The 20,582-nt window shown below is 33.3% G+C and overlaps 6 protein-coding genes across 6 annotated transcripts; 5 read left to right on the top strand and 1 right to left on the bottom strand.

Annotated features, from left to right (window-relative positions):
* Positions 1-50: 50 nt before the first annotated feature.
* Positions 51-7,654, top strand: pks29 (putative polyketide synthase; the record flags this gene model as incomplete). The annotated part of the gene is made up of 7 exons (XM_004366681.1): positions 51-54; positions 281-329; positions 538-1,886; positions 1,949-2,498; positions 2,585-2,742; positions 2,951-3,371; positions 3,448-7,654. 7 exons carry the CDS (start codon positions 51-53, stop codon positions 7,652-7,654), a joined length of 6,738 nt encoding a protein of 2,245 aa, XP_004366738.1.
* Positions 7,655-7,808: 154 nt separating this feature from the next.
* DFA_02350 (uncharacterized protein) lies at positions 7,809-10,319 on the top strand (the record flags this gene model as incomplete). Its single annotated transcript, XM_004366680.1, has 1 exon — positions 7,809-10,319. One exon carries the CDS (start codon positions 7,809-7,811, stop codon positions 10,317-10,319), a length of 2,511 nt encoding a protein of 836 aa, XP_004366737.1.
* A 173-nt stretch (positions 10,320-10,492) lies between these two features.
* On the top strand, positions 10,493-14,461 carry DFA_02349 (uncharacterized protein; the record flags this gene model as incomplete). Its single annotated transcript, XM_004366679.1, has 1 exon — positions 10,493-14,461. One exon carries the CDS (start codon positions 10,493-10,495, stop codon positions 14,459-14,461), a length of 3,969 nt encoding a protein of 1,322 aa, XP_004366736.1.
* Positions 14,462-14,604: 143 nt separating this feature from the next.
* DFA_02348 (uncharacterized protein) lies at positions 14,605-15,984 on the bottom strand (the record flags this gene model as incomplete). Its single annotated transcript, XM_004366678.1, has 2 exons — positions 14,605-15,488; positions 15,591-15,984. The coding sequence occupies 2 exons, from the start codon at positions 15,982-15,984 to the stop codon at positions 14,605-14,607; spliced, it is 1,278 nt and encodes a 425-aa protein (XP_004366735.1).
* Positions 15,985-16,285: 301 nt separating this feature from the next.
* Positions 16,286-17,565, top strand: DFA_02347 (endothelial monocyte-activating polypeptide II precursor pro-EMAP II family protein; the record flags this gene model as incomplete). The annotated part of the gene is made up of 3 exons (XM_004366677.1): positions 16,286-16,417; positions 16,520-17,152; positions 17,236-17,565. The coding sequence occupies 3 exons, from the start codon at positions 16,286-16,288 to the stop codon at positions 17,563-17,565; spliced, it is 1,095 nt and encodes a 364-aa protein (XP_004366734.1).
* Positions 17,566-18,005: 440 nt separating this feature from the next.
* On the top strand, positions 18,006-20,571 carry DFA_02346 (uncharacterized protein; the record flags this gene model as incomplete). The annotated part of the gene is made up of 6 exons (XM_004366676.1): positions 18,006-18,115; positions 18,189-18,811; positions 18,879-19,136; positions 19,210-19,446; positions 19,516-19,746; positions 19,832-20,571. 6 exons carry the CDS (start codon positions 18,006-18,008, stop codon positions 20,569-20,571), a joined length of 2,199 nt encoding a protein of 732 aa, XP_004366733.1.
* Positions 20,572-20,582: the final 11 nt, after the last annotated feature.

The following is a 20,582-nucleotide window of genomic DNA, read 5'->3' as shown; positions in this document are numbered from 1 at the left end:
AGTTTTTTACAAACCAACTAATAATGATATAGATAGATACATTAATTATTATGAGTATAAAGTAACAAGTACTAAATCAAAGGAGATTTGAGCAGCTTTGTATATTATCATTATGACGCGTAATAATAATAATAATTAATAATAATGTAGGTATGTAGGTACCGTACCTGTCAAACTTTACTTACTTACTCTGTTACTATTTTAAAACAAATCTCATTTTACAGTCTATTGATATTATGTATTGAATAGATGGTTACTTAATAGATGATTAATTAATAAGGTGCCCTACATCTGTCTATCTGTCTATCTGTCTCTCTCTGTCTGTCTGTGTAAGAGTAATTTTACAACAAATATTCCTTCAAGATGACATGACATGGTTGTTGTTGTACTAGTACTATGTACGTATTGTCTTTTATTTTTCTTCTATAAATCAAAAAGAGCCTTCAATATTAACAATTAATCTTATTATTACTTTAATATTAATTATAAACAACATTACTTTTACTTTTACTTTTACTTTTTTTTTTTTTTTTTTAGAAGAATGGAACATTTATTAGATGGCGATATTGATAATGATGGTGTAGCATTGGTTGGTATTGGATGTAGATTACCTGGTGGATCTAAAACGGGTCAAGAGTTTTATGAACAGTTGTTGGGAGGGTTGAATGCATTCGTGCCGGTCCCTACTGAACGTTGGAGCAAGACATATGCCGATCAAGGCTTTATCGCATCTGACAAGGCTGCACTGATTGATTGGAATGAATGGATGCATTTTGATAACTCGTTCTTTGGTATTCTACCCAAAGACGCCGCAGTGGTTGATCCTCAGGTACGCCTCTATTTACAGGTTCTCTGGGAAGCTTTGGAAGACGCACATATTGACCCTGCCTCGATCAGAGGGAGCAAAACATCGGTGTTTTTAGGTCAAATGTTTGATGCTGTCACCAATATGCAGATGAGAAACTTGACAACCATGACCCATGCCTCTCGCTTTGGTCGGTCAGACACTGCCATCAAGGCATCGTACCTCTTTGACTTTAGAGGTGAATCACTTGCCCTCGATACTGCCTGTTCGTCTTCTTTGGTGGCTGTCATGATGGGAGTAGACACGATTCGCAAGGGTGATAGTGATATCTCGATCGTCGGAGGTACCAATGGTATTTTTGAACCAACCAATTCGGCTGCCTTTACCATGATGAATATGCTTGGTAAAAAGGGTCGTTGTGCTCCATTTGACGAGGATGCCGACGGATATTGTCGTGGTGAAGGTGTTGGTGTCGTCGTTCTCAAACGTCTCTCCAAAGCTATTGCCGACAATGATGATATTTATTGTATCATCAAAGGTGGTAATTGCAATGTAGATGGTAATTTTGAAAAGTCATCCCCATCTGCACCATCATCGGCTGCTCAACAAGTTAATACTCTTGAAGCACTGAGAAAGACTGGTGTATCTCCATCTGACATTTACTATGTCGAATGTCATGGTACTGGAACACCAACTGGAGATCCACTTGAAATGGCTGGCATCGCCAATGTTTTTAGAGGATCACATTCAAAAGAGGAACCACTCAGAGTCGGATCGATCAAAGGTAACATTGGACACACTGAAAGTACAGCAGGTGTAGCATCACTCATCAAATGTGCAATGATGGTAAAGAATAGAATGTTGATCAAGAATATTCATTTCAACAAACTCAATCCAAAGATTGATTTACTCGGTGGTGAAATTAAAATTGTATTGGAAAATGAACCAATCCCAACTGACCTAGATAAACCAATCCGAATGGGTATTAATTCTTTTGGTATTACTGGTAGTAATTCTCATTTAATTATTGAAGAGTATAAAAAGAAAGAAGAAGAAAAGCAAGATCAAACAATTCATTCAAGTATGTTAAAAAAAACAAATTAATAATAATAATTTCATTAATATTAATTTTTTTTTTTTTAGATGAATACTTGATACCATTTTCAACAAATAGTAAAAAATCAATTGATAAATATATTGAAAAGATTAGAGACAATGTTGATCAATATAAAGAGAAAATGTCATTTGAAGATTTTGTTTGTTCACAGATATCAAAAACAACTCATCCAGTTTGTCAAAAAGTTATCGTTGCCAATGATTGGGATTCATTCAAAGATAGTCGTACATTTGAAAAAGAAACATCATTTGCATCAAACATGTCTCAATTGGGAACTAAAAAGGAGACGTCAGTTGTGATGGTATTCTGTGGTCAAGGTGCACAATGGAGTGGAATGGGTGAAAAACTTTACAACCATTATCAAGTATTCCGTGAATCTATAGATCATATAGATAAACTATTATCACAATACTATCAATACTCTATTATTGGTAGACTGAGAGAACAGACAAATGCAGATAGTAAAATGATTCATCATCCAATCCTTGCTCAACCTTCAACATTTATCATTCAAGTTGCTTTGGTCAATTTATATAAACATTTTGGTATTATTCCTTCAATTGTTGTTGGTCATAGGTAAGATAAAGAAAAGAAAAGACATATACTAGAATCAATTTGGAATATTATATTAATTTATTTATTATTTTTTTAATTTTTTTTAGTTTTGGAGATGTAACAGGAGCATGGTGTTCAGGATTAATATCATTGGAAGAAGCTTGTAGAATTGTTTATCATCGTAGTGTTGCTCAAAATCAAACAATTGGAAGTGGTAGAATGTTATCAGTATCTTTATCATTTGATAAATATAAAGAAATGTTCAGTAAACAAGATCTATTTGTGGAATGCACAAGGTGTACCAAGGAATGCACTAAATATATTGTCATTTTTCAATTGTTGATCAATAGATTTGAGTTGATCTTCATTTCCTGCCAATACAATTGATTCAGCTGAATTGTAACATGCAACATGGACTTGATCAAATAGATCTTGTTTACTGAACATTTCTTTATATTTATCAAATGATAAAGATACTACCCCAACACAAGAACAAACAAAAGATTACATCTTTAAACATTTGGACAATCAGATAGAGTATCAATCAGAACAACCAAAGATTAAATACTTTTCAACAACAACTTCAAACCAAATTACATCATCCTCTTCTTTCAATGCACAATACATTTATGATAATTTAAGATTACCTGTATTATTTCAACAAACTATTAATAATATTATAAATAATAATAATAGTGACGATAATCTTTTATTTTTAGAAATTGCACCACATTCAACATTATCATTTTATTTAAAGAATCTGACAACAACAACAATATTATCACCATTAAATAGAAGAAAAGATGAAGTTGAATCAATTCAATCTTGTCTTTCACAACTTTGGTTTAATAATGTAAATGTTAAATTCAAGAATCAGTTATCATCATTTGGAAGGTGTTTCAACCACTCTGTTGGGTATCGCTGAAAATCCATCGGTTCATGTTTATGAATCGTGCATTGATATCAACAGACCATTGTATCAAGGTCTCAAAGGGCACAAAGTCAAAGGAAAATACTTGTTCCCAGGAGCTGGATACATGGAGTGCATTCTCTTGGCATTCCCAGGCAAAGATATCATAATTCATAGATTGAATTTTATCAATGCATTCTTTTTAAAAGAAGGTGTTCAATCGAGACTAAAGACCACATTTACTAGTTGTTCGGCGACAGAGTATCTATTCAAAGGTGAATACTTTGATAACCAGGCTCAGAAATGGATCAAATCAGCAGTTGGTAGAATATCGGTTCGTAATGCATCAACACCTCCTCAACCTGCTTATCCAAGTGTCGAACAACTACGTAAAGAGACTTACAATGTTGCTACAATGACTCACACTGAAGTCTATGAAAAGTTGATAAAAGTTGGATTCCCCTACAGTGGATCATTCAAACGTGTACAAAGGATCGATTTCAACAAGGATCGTGGTATCATGACCGAGCTTGATGTCAAACCAAAAGATCGCTTTGAAGCAGATCATACCCTTCTCAATGCATCGGTACTAGATTGTATTCTACATGGTGGTCTTGTTAATTTCCAAGGTGAACCTCCCAATTGTGAAATGGTCGGTGAACGTGTACGTTCAGTTCGAGTATTTGCCAACAACATACCAAAGACTGGACAGGTAGATTCATTGTATTGCATTTCTCGTCCAGGTCAATGCATATCACAAAGAGGAAATGAATGTGCCGTATCCTATGATGTCATTGATCAAGATGGTAATATCATTGCCATTATTGGTGAAGTTGCATTACGTTCACTTACCAAAGTACTAAAAACTCATCAAGCCAAAGATCCATCTCAACATATCAAACAATCTTTTATTCAACCAAAACAATCTCCAAACATCATCAACTATAATAATTTAGATAATATAGATAATAATAATAATATAGATAGTCATTCAATGTTGGAATCATTTATTCAAAATGGTTTAAAGTCACACAAGGTTATTAGAATATTGGATTATCAATTATCAAATGAATTATTTTCATTTAATTTCCTTCAATTAATTGACAAGTGTTTGGCAGATGGAAAAGAAGAAGAAAATGTTTTGGCTGGTGCGATCGATTATACTATAATTGATCAAGATGGTGATTTGGATAGTTTAATGCCAGAATTTATGCTCAATCATCCAATTATCAAATTTAAAATAATCAAAGATGTCAACATACAGGATTCAATCAGCGACCAAGGATTTTTAGAATCAAGTTATGATTTAATTCTATCAACCGATAATCATCATCATTTATCAAATCAATTTTATCAATTGTTAAATCCTTGTGGTAAATTAATGATTGTTAGAAATCAACAAGAAGAAAAAGAAGAAGATATATTGGATGATAATGATCATAGATTAAGATTGTTGGATGATTCAAGATTTAAAATTATATTTTCAAATCAAGAATGTATAGTTGGAGAAAAGGAATCAATATTTGAAATGGAACGTGAACCAATTGATCATTTATTGTTTATAACACCTTCATCCTCCACTTCTTCAGAGACAACTAAATTATTTACAACAAAATTAATTCAACAAGCCGGTTCAATGACAAAGAGTATTGGATTATTTTCATCAGATGATTTAATGAATCCTGATAAACATCAATTATTATTAGACTCGATTGCAATGGAAAAGAATAGTGATAAAAAGGTTACAATCATTTATTTGGAATCAATGGAAGAAATGACTATTGATAGTTTAACACCAAAATCAACACAGTATCTTCATCTTCACCTTGTCATTAGACAGGAACAGTTACCAGTTAAATTAATTGCACTTCGATCTGGATTCTTTAATGAATGTTTGACTTCGATTGCAAGAGAATTTGGGTATAAATGTGGTAATAATTTTGAATTTGGTACAATGGTCATGACTTTGGACAAGGAATCAATCGATCGTGTTACACTTGACCAAATTTTAAAAGTATCAAATTATTCAAAACTTGGTGAATTGGATTATAAATTGGAATGTAAAGATGATTCAAATAGTACTATTCAAGTAATGGTTGAAAGAGTATTACTTTCAAAGAATTCAATGGCATTGGAAAAAGATAGAATGACGGTTACAGATCAAGAAGAAACCAAGATTAAATTTGAAAAGGATGGTAAATATCATTTACGTGCACGTACCAAACAAGAGACTCTTTTAGATGGACAAATAGAGATAAGGGTGATGGCATCATCATTAAACTTTAAAGATTGTTTAATGTTGGATGGAGGTGTACCACAAGAAATATTCCCAACTGGTGATGTTTACGACCCACCATTTGGACAGGACTGTGCTGGTATTGTTACTCGAGTTGGTCCAAATGTGACACGATTCAAAGTTGGTGACGAGGTAGTTGGTATTGCACCTGGTTCTCTTGCTTCTCATGTAGTCTCTGATGAGGTTTCTGTTATCCCCAAACCAAAAGAATTGTCATTTGTTGAAGCTGCGTCAATGGTCACTGTCGGCACTACTTCCTACTATGGTCTCTACAAAAAGGGGAATATCGATCCTGATGATTCAGTCCTTTTGCACAGTGCATCGGGTGGTGTAGGGTTGGCAGCACTCAATCTCTTGAAACATAAAGGTCACCGTGGAAAGATATTTGCAACGATTGGAAGTGGACAGGAAAAGATACAGTATCTCAAAGACACGTATGGTAGCTTTATCACTGCTATTCTTCCATCATCTAATTTTGTAGACAGTATTCTCGAATTGACCGATGGTAAAGGTGTCGAATATATTCTCAATACACTCGACCACTCTCAAATGCAACAGAATTTCCAAGCACTCTCACAAACTGGGACTCTGATTGATTTGTCAATCGATCAATTCTCCAACCTTGACAACATGGATATGCAATTGTTAAAGTATCAAAGAAGTTACATTACCATTCATATGACCAAACGTCAATACCCAATTCTCTGCACTGTCACTGATCTTGTTGTCAAAGAGGGAATGCCATTGACTCCAATCATTGCATTCCCAGGTCAAGATATTCACAAAGCAATGGACCTCATGAAATCAAGAAAACATTTTGGAAAGATTGTTCTAGACTATCAAAACATCGACCGAGATCTCTATCCAGTTCTAGTCAAACAACCAAAAGCAATTGAAAGATTATCATACAATCTTGATGGTTGCCAAGGTACAATGCTTGTCACTGGTCAATCTGGTATCTCTGTCGAATGTATTTATTATTGTCTCAAACATGCTCCTAAATTGACCAATATTATTGTTTTGTCATTTTCTAAACCAAAGTTTGAAATGCAATGGTTAGATCATATCATCAAAACAAATTATCCACATGTAAAACTCCATTATTTACAATGTGATCTTGGTCATTATAACTCTCTCAAATCATCCATTCAATCATTGTACCAAGCCAATAGTCGTATGGAACCAGTTAGCGTGGTAATACATTGCGCAGTAACCTATGTATCAGAGAAAATCAGTTTGGGAGAACATGCAGTGGCAATGTCGGCAAAGGCAGTTGGTGCTTGGAACCTTCACAACCTATTCGAAGAGTTGGGATGGAAATTAAATCATTTCCATTTATTTTCATCGGTTGGACAATACCTGGTTCGAGAAAGTACAAGTTATGGTGTTGCTAATTTATTCTTGGATAGTCTTGCAATGTACAGAAGATCAATTGGGTTAGAGGCCACATCAGTTGCATGGGGATCAATTGGTAGTACTGGAAGAGCTGTTGTCAACCAAGGTTCAAATGCAACTCTACAAGGATTAGGTATGAGCTTTCTACCATTGTCTTGTATCTATGGTGTACTCAGATCATCATTTGCCAACAAGACAACACCAATCACTCGAATCATGTGTGCTAGTTTCTTGACCAAACGATTTATTGGGTCACATCAATTCCTTCAACACACTTTTGGACATTTACTCGACGAGGATCTCGGAGTGACAGCCAAGAAAAAGAATAATGCACAAGATGGTGGAAATAGTATAGAGAATATGATTATCGATCATATCGCAGAAGCACTATCTATTGAGAAATCACTCTTGTCACCAGACACCAAACTAAAAGATTACGGTGTCGATTCAATGGTTTCAATTCAAATTAAAACATGGTTGGAACAAGAATTTGGTAAAACTCAAATCATTAACCATTCTCAAATTTCAAATGGGTCACTTAATTCAATCATTCAAGCTGTTTCAAATAGGAAATAAATATTATAATTAAATAAATTAATATTAAATGAAAAAAAATATCTTCGATATTCTCTTTTTTTTTTTTTTTTTTTCTTGCTAGACTCTATTTTGCTAGATTGATGCTGTTAATTTTAAGGACAGCATAAATAATCAGAGATAGAAATATAAAGAGATGAATGAGAAAGAAAGCTTTGAAAAGAAAGTAGCAACTGGTTCACCAATTGCTAGCAAAGTCAAAGATCTCCACTGCAGTACCGAGGGAAGGATTGGTGAGGGATTAGAGCAAGAAGAGTCAAAGTCATCATTTAGTGGTGGTACCTCTACTAGTATCATATCTACAATGTGCGGTGATAAAAGAGTAGAGTTCTTTTTTAATGAACAAAAGAAGAGTTTGGTGGCTAAAGTTGGTAAAGATGGTGAAGTTGGTAAAGTTGACCAAGTTGAATTCACAGTAGTACTTCCTCCAATTAGAAATCAAAATCATGTCGCTCTTTCACAAGCTTGTCGCCTTCGAATGTTGCTTAGAAATAGACTTGTAAAGCCTTTAATCGATAAAACAAACAAAACAATTACTTTTGGAACAGGAAGACAAGTTGAATCTTGGAAGATACTGAGTACCTACGAGATACTGAACCCCGAAAACCCCCCAGCTGGAATTTCGAGTGATTGCTACCTGGTACGATCAAATGGAACTATTAGTTTTGGTGTTGGAAATACTGTCAAAACTTTAGATATTCACAATGATACATGGTCAATTCAATCATTTCAAACCAATCAAATTACAGCCATGGCAGAGAGTCCCGATGGCTTATTAATAGTTGGAGATGACAATGGTGTCATTCATATCCCAGAAAAGGGTATATCCATAGCTTTGGAGGGCCCAGTTCAAAGGATCACATTTAAAAATCCAAATGAAGTACTAGTGAAACAAGAAAACATCATTTCATTGATTTCTCTTAAGCCAATGAAATTAACTGGGCACGTTGAAGCCAATGAATTCTTTTGCCTTGGTAATGGACAAATTATAATTCAAAAAGATAAGACTTTGCACAAAGTGGACAAAGAATTCAAATTGGAAAAAGCCTTTGAAGAAAATGTAGACGGTGTTTTATATGGCCATGACTCATCCTTATTGGTATTGAAAGGCAAAAAAACATTCATTTTGTCTTACAATGGAGAAACAATCTCATCTTTTGGGTGGATAGATAAATGGGAAGATCGAGCAATATCAATACATTTAAAATCTATAGACAACAATAGAGTTGCGTATAGAGAGTTTAAAGAAAAATCCGTAATGAGGATTTCAGGAGAAAAGTCTACATGGACACACAACCCCAAAAAACATAAAGAATGGTTTATCAATTGTTCAACAATTCTATCGGATGGTTCAATTATCTATGCAACAAATCAACAAGGAGCAGGTATTCATCACATCCAATATATTCAATTAGATAAAATGACATCCTCATCTGCCCAAGAATATAGCATCCGAATATTAGAAGAAACGGTTGATGGTTTGGTTATTGGTTTTAATTATGGAGGAGGTATAGTTATTTTCGAACCAGACATTGAAGCTTGGGATCCAAACATTGATAATAATTTCAAGAAAGACCAACTAAATCTCCAACTCAAGTATGACCCTACCCAACTTCATTTGTATGACGAACTCGTCGCATTACAAGGCAATAGTCCTGATAAATACCTGGTATTTATGAGGGGGATGGAGGCTGCAATCAAGTTAAACAAAATTTATAAAGCTCGAAGATTCTATGAAAAAGCTAAAAATGTGCTACCACTTTTTAAGCAAGAAGCAGCTGAAAGATTCTACCAGCATCTAAAAAGTACTCCATATAAACAACAAAGAAGAGTGGTCGCACTGGAACTGTATGCCCTCACAAAAGAAGAAAAGTATCTGAAAGAATTCAACTCAACCTATAAATCAAGATTAATCATTGGTGAAGGAAATTTCTCATACACCAAATCACTGTTGGAAGAACACTCACAATTGGAAGGATTAGCGAAATCAATCATTGCAACAGAATTAATCAAAAAGTCTGAACTCAAAAACAAAATTATTTTGGGAACCATTGAAGAATTAGAAAAAAAAGGTGTGAATATTATGTTTGAAGTTGATGGCCAAGTAATTGGAAAAAGATTTACAGATCAAAAATACAAAAGAATCCAATGGAACTGTCCTTTTGGTGGAACATCAGGTACAGCCAGAGAAGATTTTAAAAAAGTCGTACCAAAATTCTTTCAATCTGCTTCACAATTACAGAATGTTGGAGATAGAATTCATATCGCTCTCGATCAATCAAAGAGTTACTGGAAAGAAAGAAAAAATTATGTTTATATCGAAAGACAAACAGACAATCCTATTGTCAAAGGATCAATCAAGGCAAAATATAAACTAATTCGAAAAAGAAGATTTGGTAAAAGATATCCCAACTATGAACATAAAATGACTGATCAAGATGGATCATCCTTAAAACCTTCAGTTATTAGAGAGTTTGTATTTGAAAAGGTTGACCATGACATTCCTTCAATCCAAGACGGTGAAATAGATAAAAACTATGTGATAAATGGTATAGTGACCGATCAAAAAAACATAGAACATTATGGCAATGCCTACTTTGATTGTAGTACCGATGATGACTCTTCAGATTACTGTGATAGTGACTAATTCGGTTATTAAGTACTTTCTATACAAACTTGTTTAAATAAATAAATAATTCAAAATAAATTTTAATTTCTTTTTTTTTTGGTTAATCGATCTAGCTTCATACTGATAATATTATTTTCTCTTTCTTATTTTTTTTTAAAGCTTCAATATTATAGACAGTAATAATAGTTATAATGATTAGAGAGAAAGAAAGCTCAAAGCAAGAAAAGGTATTAGAACTGGAGATCAGAGAAAAGTCAGAGCCATCAATGATCACAACACCACACCCAACTAAATCAATGGTACCATCGCCAGGTCTTACCGTAGAGAAGGGAGAAGAGTCAGAGTCATCAAGTTTTGATGGTACTTCTACAACTAGCACTACGAGTAATGAATTGTCGTCGCTTTTATCAACACTATCAGTATCAGAAAGCTCTTCGCAGACTCGACTACCACCACCCGAAATCAAAGATGATAAACCAAATATTATTCCTATCATATCATCAATGTGTGGTGATAAAAGCATAGATTTCTTCTTTAATGAACAAAAGAAGTGTTTGGTGGCTAAAGTTGATCAAGATGAATTCTCAGTGGTACTTCCTCCAATTAGAGATCAAGAACACGTAGCATTGTCACCGGTTCATCGTCTTCGAATGTTGCTGAGGAATAGACTTGTCAGTCCCTCTATTCAAACCTCAACCAAACAAATTAATTTTGTAACTGGTCCACCAATTGAATCTTGGGAGATTCTGAAAACCTACCCATTGAAGTATGATCACCGCCTTGTACGATCAAACGGAACCATTAGCTTTAGTTTTTGTAATACTGTTAAAACTTTGGATGTTCACAACGATACTTGGTCGATTCAATCATTTCAAACCAATCAAATTACAGCCATGGCAGAGAGTCCCGAAGGAGTATTAATCGTGGGTGACAATGCTGGTGTTCTTCATCTATCGTTGGACGATATGATACATGTGAACAAAGGGCCCATTGAAAGGATCACATTTATCAATCAAAATCAAGTTGTGGTTGGCCACCAAAATTGTATTTCGTTGGTTTCTCTTCAGTTAAAGGAATTTATTAGAGAGTGGACTGGCGCCAACAAGTTCTTCTGCTTAAGTAATGGCAACATTATAATACATAGAGGAAATAGTTTGTCCACTGTCGAAATTAAATTAAATGAATCAACAGAAACCGTTTTATCAAAGAATATAGGTGGTGTTGTATATGCTCATGACTCATCTTTATTTGTATCAGAAGAAAAAGATAAAACATGCCTGTTGGACTACACGGGAGAAAGAATACCATTTGGTAATGTTCCTATTGGTAAATTGTTTTTCAAACCTCTAGACAACAATAGAATTGTATATGCCTACGGTACATTTGGAATGGAAATATATGATAGATTAAAAGAAAAACCGACCCAACACACACCTAATAAGCATAACTCTTGGTGTATAAATTGTTCAACAATTCTATCTGATGGTTCAATAATCTATGCAACGGATCGACGAGAAGCAGGTATTCATCACATTCAATATATTGATAAACCCGATATGACATCCTCGCCCGCCGGTGCCAATTCAATTAGCGAACTAAAAGAAATGGCTGATGGTTTGGTTGTTGGTTTTTGTGGTAATGCATTAGTTGTTTTGCAACCAGTCATCTTGATGCCCATTTCTTCAATGTGTGGTGACAAAATAATATATTTCTTCTTTAATGAACAAAAGAAGTGTTTAGTGGCTAAAGCTGATCAAGATGAATTCACAGTAGTACTTCCTCCAATTAGAAATCAAAATCACGTCGCAATTTCACAACTTGGTCGCCTTAAAATATTGTTAAGGAATAGACTTGTAAAACCAGAGATTAATCAAACAAACAAACAAATTACTTTTGTAACAAGATCACCAATTGTAGATTGGAAGAAACTTCACAATCCCTCGTTAAATTACCGGTGCTATCTTGTACGATTGAATGGAACTATTAGCTTTGGTATTGGTAACGCTGTCGAAACTTTTGATATCCACAGTAACACTTGGTCAACACAGGTCTTTCAAACCAATCAAATTACAGCCATGGCAGAGAGTCCCGAAGGAGTATTAATCGTGGGCGATAATGCTGGTGTTCTTCATCTATCATCGGACGATAGTATATCTTTGAATAAAGGGACCATTGAAAGGATCACCTTTATCAATCAAAATCAGGTAGTGGTTAGACAATATAATTATTTTAAAAATATTACAAACTATAGTAATAATACAAACTATAATATTTATAATACCAACTATAATAATAATAATAATAATAATACAAACTATAATAATATTACAAACTATAATAATATTACAAACTATAATAATAATAATACCAACTATATTAATAATATTAATACAAACTATAATAATAATAATATTTATAATACAAACTATAATAATAATAATATCATGAATAACAATAATAATGTAAATGATCATCATTATAATAATAACTATAACGTACAAAATAACTATAGTAGTATTTCATTGGTTTCTCTAAAAGATAAGAACACAGAGCGGTTGGGAATTGACACAGAGTTCTTTTGTTTAAGTAATGGCAATATTATATTGCATGATGCTAAATCGAAAAAATTGAAAACAACCCAATCTAACATCTGTTTGGAGAATAATATAGATAGGGTTGAATATGCCCATGACTCATCTTTATTTGTATTGGAAAAAGATCAAATATATATGTTGGGTCCCAACCCTGGAGAAAGAATACCTTGTGGACAAAATACCCAATATTGGACAAATTTAAAATATACAAACGACAATAGAATTGTGTATCGAGATGGTGATTCAATGAAGATATCTGATCGAGGAGATATCTTGTTCAACTTTAACTTTGGGGTTGGTCATTCGATCGGTTCTACGACAATTCTTTCAGATGGTTCAATAATCTATCCAATCGGTAATCGCCTTCAACACATCCAATCCAATCATGATACGATACAAAGTACCCAAGATCATTTCAGAATTGGTCTTTTAGAAGAATTTGCTGACGGTCTGGTTATTGGTTTTTATCAAGGCGGCGTTGTTATTCTCGAGCCAGTCATTAAAGCTCTCGATCAATGGAATAGTTTCAAGATTGAGCAACTGGGTTTGAAACTCAAACATGACTTTACCCAACTCAACTTGTACCACGAGCTCGCCGTTATTGTTTCAGATCCCTACAAGACATATATAAACGGGATGGAATCAGCAATGAAACTAAACAACATTTATCAAGCTCGAAGATTCTATGAAAAGGCTAAACGTTGTACAAGTGGCCTACTAAAGATAGAAACAGCCATTAGATTCTACGAGTATTTAAAAAGTACTCCATATAAACATCAACGTCGAGTTGTTGCATTGGAACTATTCAAACAAACAGGCAACAAAAAATATATGAAAGAATTTAACCGAAATTACAAATCAAGATTAATCATTGGCGAAGGGAATTTCTCATACACCAAATCACTGTTGGATGAACACTCACAATTGGAAGGATTGGGGAAATCAATCATTGCAACAGAATTACAAAACAATAATAACCCTAATTATCCCATTGAACAGTTACAGAAAAAGGGTGTCAAGATTTTATTTGGAATCAATGCTAAAGAAATTGACCAACTTTTTAAAGGTCAAAGATTCAAGAGAATCCACTGGAACTGTCCATTTCGTGGATCAGGTGAAGCAGGATTTGAGCAAGTCATTCCCAATTTCTTTCAATCTGCTTCACAATTACAAATACCTGGAGATAGAATTCACATCTCTCTCGAGCAACCCACTTCAAACGGTAACACCTACTATCAAACAAGACAAGGAGAGAATCCTATTGTCAAAGGATCGATTATGGCAAACTATAAACTAATTAGAAAAAGAAGATTTGGTGAGAGATATCCCAACTATAAACACAAAATGACTTCTGCAGATAAACCCTACATCCACGATACTACAGTTATAAGAGAGTTTGTCTTTGAAAAGGTTGTCAGTCTACCCTCAATCCAAGATCGAGGCAAAGTTAAAAATTACAAGATTGAAGGTGCATCGATAGACGAAAACAATAAGGAAAATTATGATAATGCATACTTTTCTTGTAGTTCTGATGATGACTCTTCAGATTACTGTGATAGTGACTAAGTATAGCAATAAACTGTACAACAAAAAAAATAACGTGAAAATTCAACAAAGTTTTATTTTGAGTATTGAATGAGAGTTAACATGTGTTGTTAAATTAATTTCCTATTTTTGATTTATTTTTTTTCCTTTTTTTTTTTGTTATGTTAAATATCATAAGTATGAATTGAATAAGTGATATCCTCCATCAAAGAATCACTTCTATTATTAATATTAATTTTAAAGAATGCGTGAGTGTTTCCAATGAGCGAGTAGTTGTTGACCAATTTGGAGATGATGAATTTGTAGTGAGAGAGTGAGGATTCGTCCCAATCTTGGTAGTGGCTGTCGAGCAAGATGCCGACCCACTGGGTCAATTGTTCGAGTGAGAGAATGACAGAGTTGTCGGTACGTCTCTCCTTTGGTACGATTTCAATGTGCATCTCGAGATAACGGTTGATGTAAAAGAAGAGATGGTTGAATAATAGACGAGTCTGTGTGAAATCAAATTGTGCACGGATACACTCTACCATTTGATCATAATCAATTCCATTGTATCCAGTAATCCAATCAATCCAATCAGTATTAATTGTATTTAATTTTTCTAAAAATTTTTGATTTTCGTTACCATTATTATTATTATTTTGATTTTGATTATTTTGATTATTTTGATTATTATTTAATTGTTGGTTATTTACAAAGTTGATGGTATGATCAATTGATTTAAAGGTTGTAATGATTGATTCTTTGAGAAGGGAGCATATTTCAGTTTGTTTGATATTGGTCATATAACGAATGATGACTGGTACCATATCAAGACGTTGAGCTGCAACGACGGCTGGAATGAGTGATGGGGTGGACGACGAAGACACACTGCTCGACAAAACCATCACCAAAGCCAATAGATTCCACTCTTTCAACTCTGTAAACAAATTGGACAATCTCTTTACAATACAATAACTAAACTTGCTATTGACACTACAATAATATTGTTGATGTATATTATAAAGATAATCCATATCAATCTTTTCTTTTGATAATTTCTTTTCAACTATAGAAAAAAAAAAGTAAATAAATGTAAAAAGTAAGTAAGTATACATTCTATCTTTTCTTTCTATTTCTTTATCTATTTCTATTTCTTTATATTGCTTACCATCAATAGAGAAATAAGATTTAAAATCTTTGTATAATGAATCGGTAGATGTATTTTGAAAGTATTTAGATGTAAACTCTTTTGGTAGTTGATCGGTTGTACGATTGATAATGACCGATGTATCCTTTTTAGAAGTTGTTGATGTAATCTTTTCAATATGGAATTCTAATGGTGATACAACAGCTGCAACCTTTTTCGATGGCTCTGTAGCAATAGATTTCTTTAACAATTCTAGTGTTGTTAATTGACCTTCATTTGTCTTTACTCTTTTTGTTGATTGTTCTTCTACTTGAATGTTGTCTTGTTGTTGTTGTACTTCTTTAATTATCTCTTGTTCTTCATTCTTTTTTCCTCCTCCATTTGTTGCTGCAGTACTTCTTCTCTTGTTATTCATTTTTCTACTCTTTTCTTTCTTTTAATATAAGCACTAACAAACAAAATAGATAGATTTCTATGTAGCACTAAAATTTGATTCGTTCGTCTTGACGCAACAACAAGCAGATGCCTAAAAAACTAATTATTTTTAATTTTTTTGTTTTTTTCTCACCTCTTGAAAGATCACACTCTGACGTCCCACTCGATTTGCGGGATGAGAACTACAACAGAAACTACCTACCCTCCTATTGTCACTTTAATATAAATATAGTAGTTTTGAACTCTATTTAGTCACATACACATATATAAATATAGATATAATGAATATTAAAGCATTCAACGCTATTGCAACAAAAGTTTGGAATACTACAGTCTCTGTACCAGAAGACTTTGGTAAAATCACCACCCTCTTTACAAATGATGTTGTCAAGTCTCATCTTCCAAAGGATAATGTATGATTTAGATATAAAGATAGTAGTAATAGAGAGGGAGAGATATTGTATATATACTTACTTTTTAATATCTATTTTGTTATTAATTGTATTTCATTTTAGGTTGAAACATCAATTAAACTTTTAGAAGGAATTTATGATTTATCAAAGAATGAAAATGATGCAAAGAAACAAGCAGCTCTTTTACACAAATTAAACAAAGAGGTGTTGGTAACCGTATATATCAGTGGAAACGAATTGACTGCATTTGATGTATTCTATTATGTATTTTTGCATGCATCCATGGTTAAATTCAATGACAAGGATAGATTCATTTTCTGTAATATCACTAGATGGTTCAACTACGTTCAAAATACTGTGTTTTTGAACAATGGTCAATTGGATCTTGTCCCCATTTCAACTACTCCACCACCACCAGAACCACCTAAACCAAAGGCAAAGGATGCTGCTGCCGGTGATAAAAAGGTTGATGAAAAGAAGGCTGGTGATGCCGCCGCTGCTCCAGCTGCTGCTGGTAAAAAGGGAGGTAGTGGACGTGAATCAAACAAGACTGTTGAAGCTCCAAAACCAGAGGATGTATCACGTTTTGAAATTAGAGTTGGAAAGATTGTTGAAGTTGCCAAACATGCTGATGCCGACTCTTTATACGTAGAAAAGATCGATCTCGGTGAATCAACTGGTCCACGTACCATTGTTAGTGGTTTAGTTAATTATATTCCAATTGATCAAGTTCAAGTATGTAAATTTAAAAAAAAAACAAACAATATTTATTTATTTATTTATTTAAATAATTAATTATTAATTTCTTTTTCTTTTAGGATCGTATGGTATTAGTACTTTGTAATCTTAAACCACGTAATATGAAGGGAGTTAAATCAGAGGGTATGGTTTTATGTGGATCAGGTGAAGGCAAGAGTACCGTTGAATTTGTCGAACCACCCGCCACTGCCAAGATTGGCGAGCGTGTTGTATTTGCATCGTACCCAGGTGAGTTTGACAAGGCTCTCACCAAGCCAGAGCTCATTGATGTCGTTCTCAAGGAACTCAAGACCAACGGTGACAGAGTTGCCACTTGGAAGGGTGAGGTTGGTTTGACTTCTGCTGGTCCATGTACTTGCAAGACTCTTGCCAATGTCAACATTGCCTAAAAAAACTTTAAATACTCTAAAAATCACTTGTCAAATAATAATAATAATTAATAATAATAATAAAACCGTACGTTAACAAATCGATCCAACATTCATCATCCCGTCGCCTGGGAAGAGAATATATAGAGGAACGAGATTATATAATCTAAAAAAAAAAAAAAAAAAAAAAAAAAAGAGATTCAATCACTGTGGAATTCTTGTCAATGTTTAATGATCGTTCATAAATTTCCTAGAAACCAAAGTAAAGGGTTCCCTTTCCTAAAATGGCATGCTGACGTCGGATGGAGACTCCAATTTCCGACAAGATGAGAGTGGCCCTGGTTTTTTTGCATAGGTGGCAAAACTAATTTTTTTTTATGTAGTTACCATTTATCTCTAGAGAAACCTTTAAAAGAAGGACATGTCCCTCCTCTTTCTAATATATTATATCAAAACAAAATATGTATAAACAATTAATATTCTTATCAATCATTTTGTTTATTGGACAAGTATTCAGTTCATCTTGTATCTTCGGCTCAGGAAATCAACAATTTAATTTTACTTTAGTTGGGTAAGTACTTTCTCATTCTTTTACTTTTAACTTTATATCTTCTATTTTAATCATTTTAATTATTTCTGTTTAGTTTAAATAAAACTTATTCTTATTTTATTCAAGATCAACAAAATGAATCAAATTATACACTTGAATGGACCCTTTGTCAAAATTCAAATGTGAAAGATGTACAATCGACCATATTCTATAATAATAATGGAACATCAATTGTATCGGGTTCATTTGCAACAGGTTCAACTAAAATCTCAGACAATGTAGTTTCATTCAACTATTTATCGCCAACCGTGTTTAACCGTATCAATACAACCTATTATTTGTATTGTAATCCAAACCAAACAGAGTCCTACTTTAACTTTTATGAATGCTTTGCAAATGGTCTCAATCAAGAATGTCACATCCAAACTGCTTATGCATGTCCACAACCTTCACAAGAACTCTATGTCAGTTCGTACGAGGTCAACCCTAAAAACCGAACACTTGTAGTTCGTGGTTACTTTGGAGATTATTATTTAAATACCTTCATCGATGTCGGTGGCTATGGATGCGAGAAATTTTATTATCTATCAAATTCGTCTATGATTACTTGTTTAATCTATAATTATTCGCCCAATGGTGGATACAAATTGGTCACATTATCACTGATATCAACAACCAAAAATTTTACCAATCAAGAGTCTGTTTATTTCCCTTCATGTATGTAATTTTAAATCTAAAATAGATAAATATAAGATTTTCTAAACTTTCCAAATTTTATTTCTAGATACTCCAAACTATGTTTCAAATGTTACAATGAATGGAAATGTTTTTGTTTTCAATGGACACTTTAATATGTTACAGAATGGTGGTTATGTCCTCGTCAATTACACTGGATGGAATATGTATACTGAATGTAGCATTATTACTCTAAATACCTCAAAGATTGAATGTTATTTACCAAACTATGTCTATGGTAACCAATCAATTCAATTGAATTTATTTGAATACAAATTAAATACATCTTACTTTATTTCAAATACTGGTATGTAATCAGAATAAACTTGAAAAGTGAAATTATTGATATTTTATATTAATATTTATTCTATTTATTCAAGCTCCATATAGAATTGAGTCTAGTTATAAAAACAATACAACATTGATATTGGAAGGAGAATTTGGATCAAGTTTACCAAATATTTCTATCAATGGTGGACCATGTATAATTTATATTTTTAATCAATATTCGATTCAATGTAATGTCACCAACTACCCAACTCAAGGAGGATATTTCCCAGTTGAAATCACTCAACTTTACTATAATTATACTCTTCAACAAAATGTTTATTTTAATCGTATGTATTCAAGTTTAAGATCGAAACAAAACCCAAACTAAATTTAACTTTTTTTTTTTTTATATTTAGCTATTTCCTTGGAACAACAATGTATGGATTCAACAAATAATTGTAGTGGTAATGGATATTGTAATTTCTATGGTACATGTGTTTGCTATACTCCATCAAATTATTCAAATTGTTATCAAACACCTCAAGAAAAGTGTATCTATGAAACTAATAATTGTCAAAGAAATGGATATTGTGATTTTTACGGCCAATGTCATTGTTATCAACCATCTCCATACTCTAATTGTGCTCGTAAAGTATTAAAGAAAAAAGAAAAGAAAAGAAAAACACTTCAAAATATTAATCAATACAAATCAAATCTTTTTATTTATGATAGCTGTAATTCAAATTTATAATGTGTCTATTACTCCAAATAGTCCAGTGATAAGTATCTATCGTAGTCTCCCATACTATTTCTACAATGAAAGGGTATATTTCTATTTTGGTGGGTATCCCATTCAATGTACTATCTTTGCTTCAAATAGCACTAATCTCAACTGTTCCATCGGTCAATATCCAAACACCTCATCATTGGACCTCTATGGCGAGGTGGGTATTAATGCTAATTCATCAATGGGACCATTCCAAACACCTCTCTATTTAGTATATTTCCCTCCTGGAAATCAAACTGATTCTTCCAATTCTTCTGATTCCTCCTCATCCTCTTCTTCATTTGAACCTACAGTAGTTTGTACATTGAGTCGTGGAAAACTTAAAGTTGTGTACAACGGAAATGAAGCAATCAACTGCTCATCAAATGGATACAGTTATTGTACTACTCCAGGTGGATTTGAATGTCAAGGAAACAGTGTCAACTCTATGACTAGATGTTCAGCTCCAAAACAAATCACTTGTCAAGCTACCGATATAACTTGTCGTGTTGCTGGAACCATGTGTAGTATATCACCTGTTGATGGTTCACTACAAATCCAACCATATCCCTCAAATGATCCACCAACTTCTACCACCGGTACAACTAGCTCCATCCAAACATCTGGATCCCCATCCCTATCATCATTATCCTCACCAATCATTATTCTTCTTTTATCAATTATTTCTTCCTTTTACTTTTTTTAAAATTTTTATTT

This window comes from Cavenderia fasciculata, assembly GCF_000203815.1.
Source record: "Cavenderia fasciculata unplaced genomic scaffold Scf_Dfasci-G-b-143d02.r1-5, whole genome shotgun sequence".
Taxonomy (NCBI): domain Eukaryota; phylum Evosea; class Eumycetozoa; order Acytosteliales; family Cavenderiaceae; genus Cavenderia; species Cavenderia fasciculata.
Note: the sequence above shows the minus strand (reverse complement) of the source record. Positions and strands in the feature narration are given on the sequence as shown.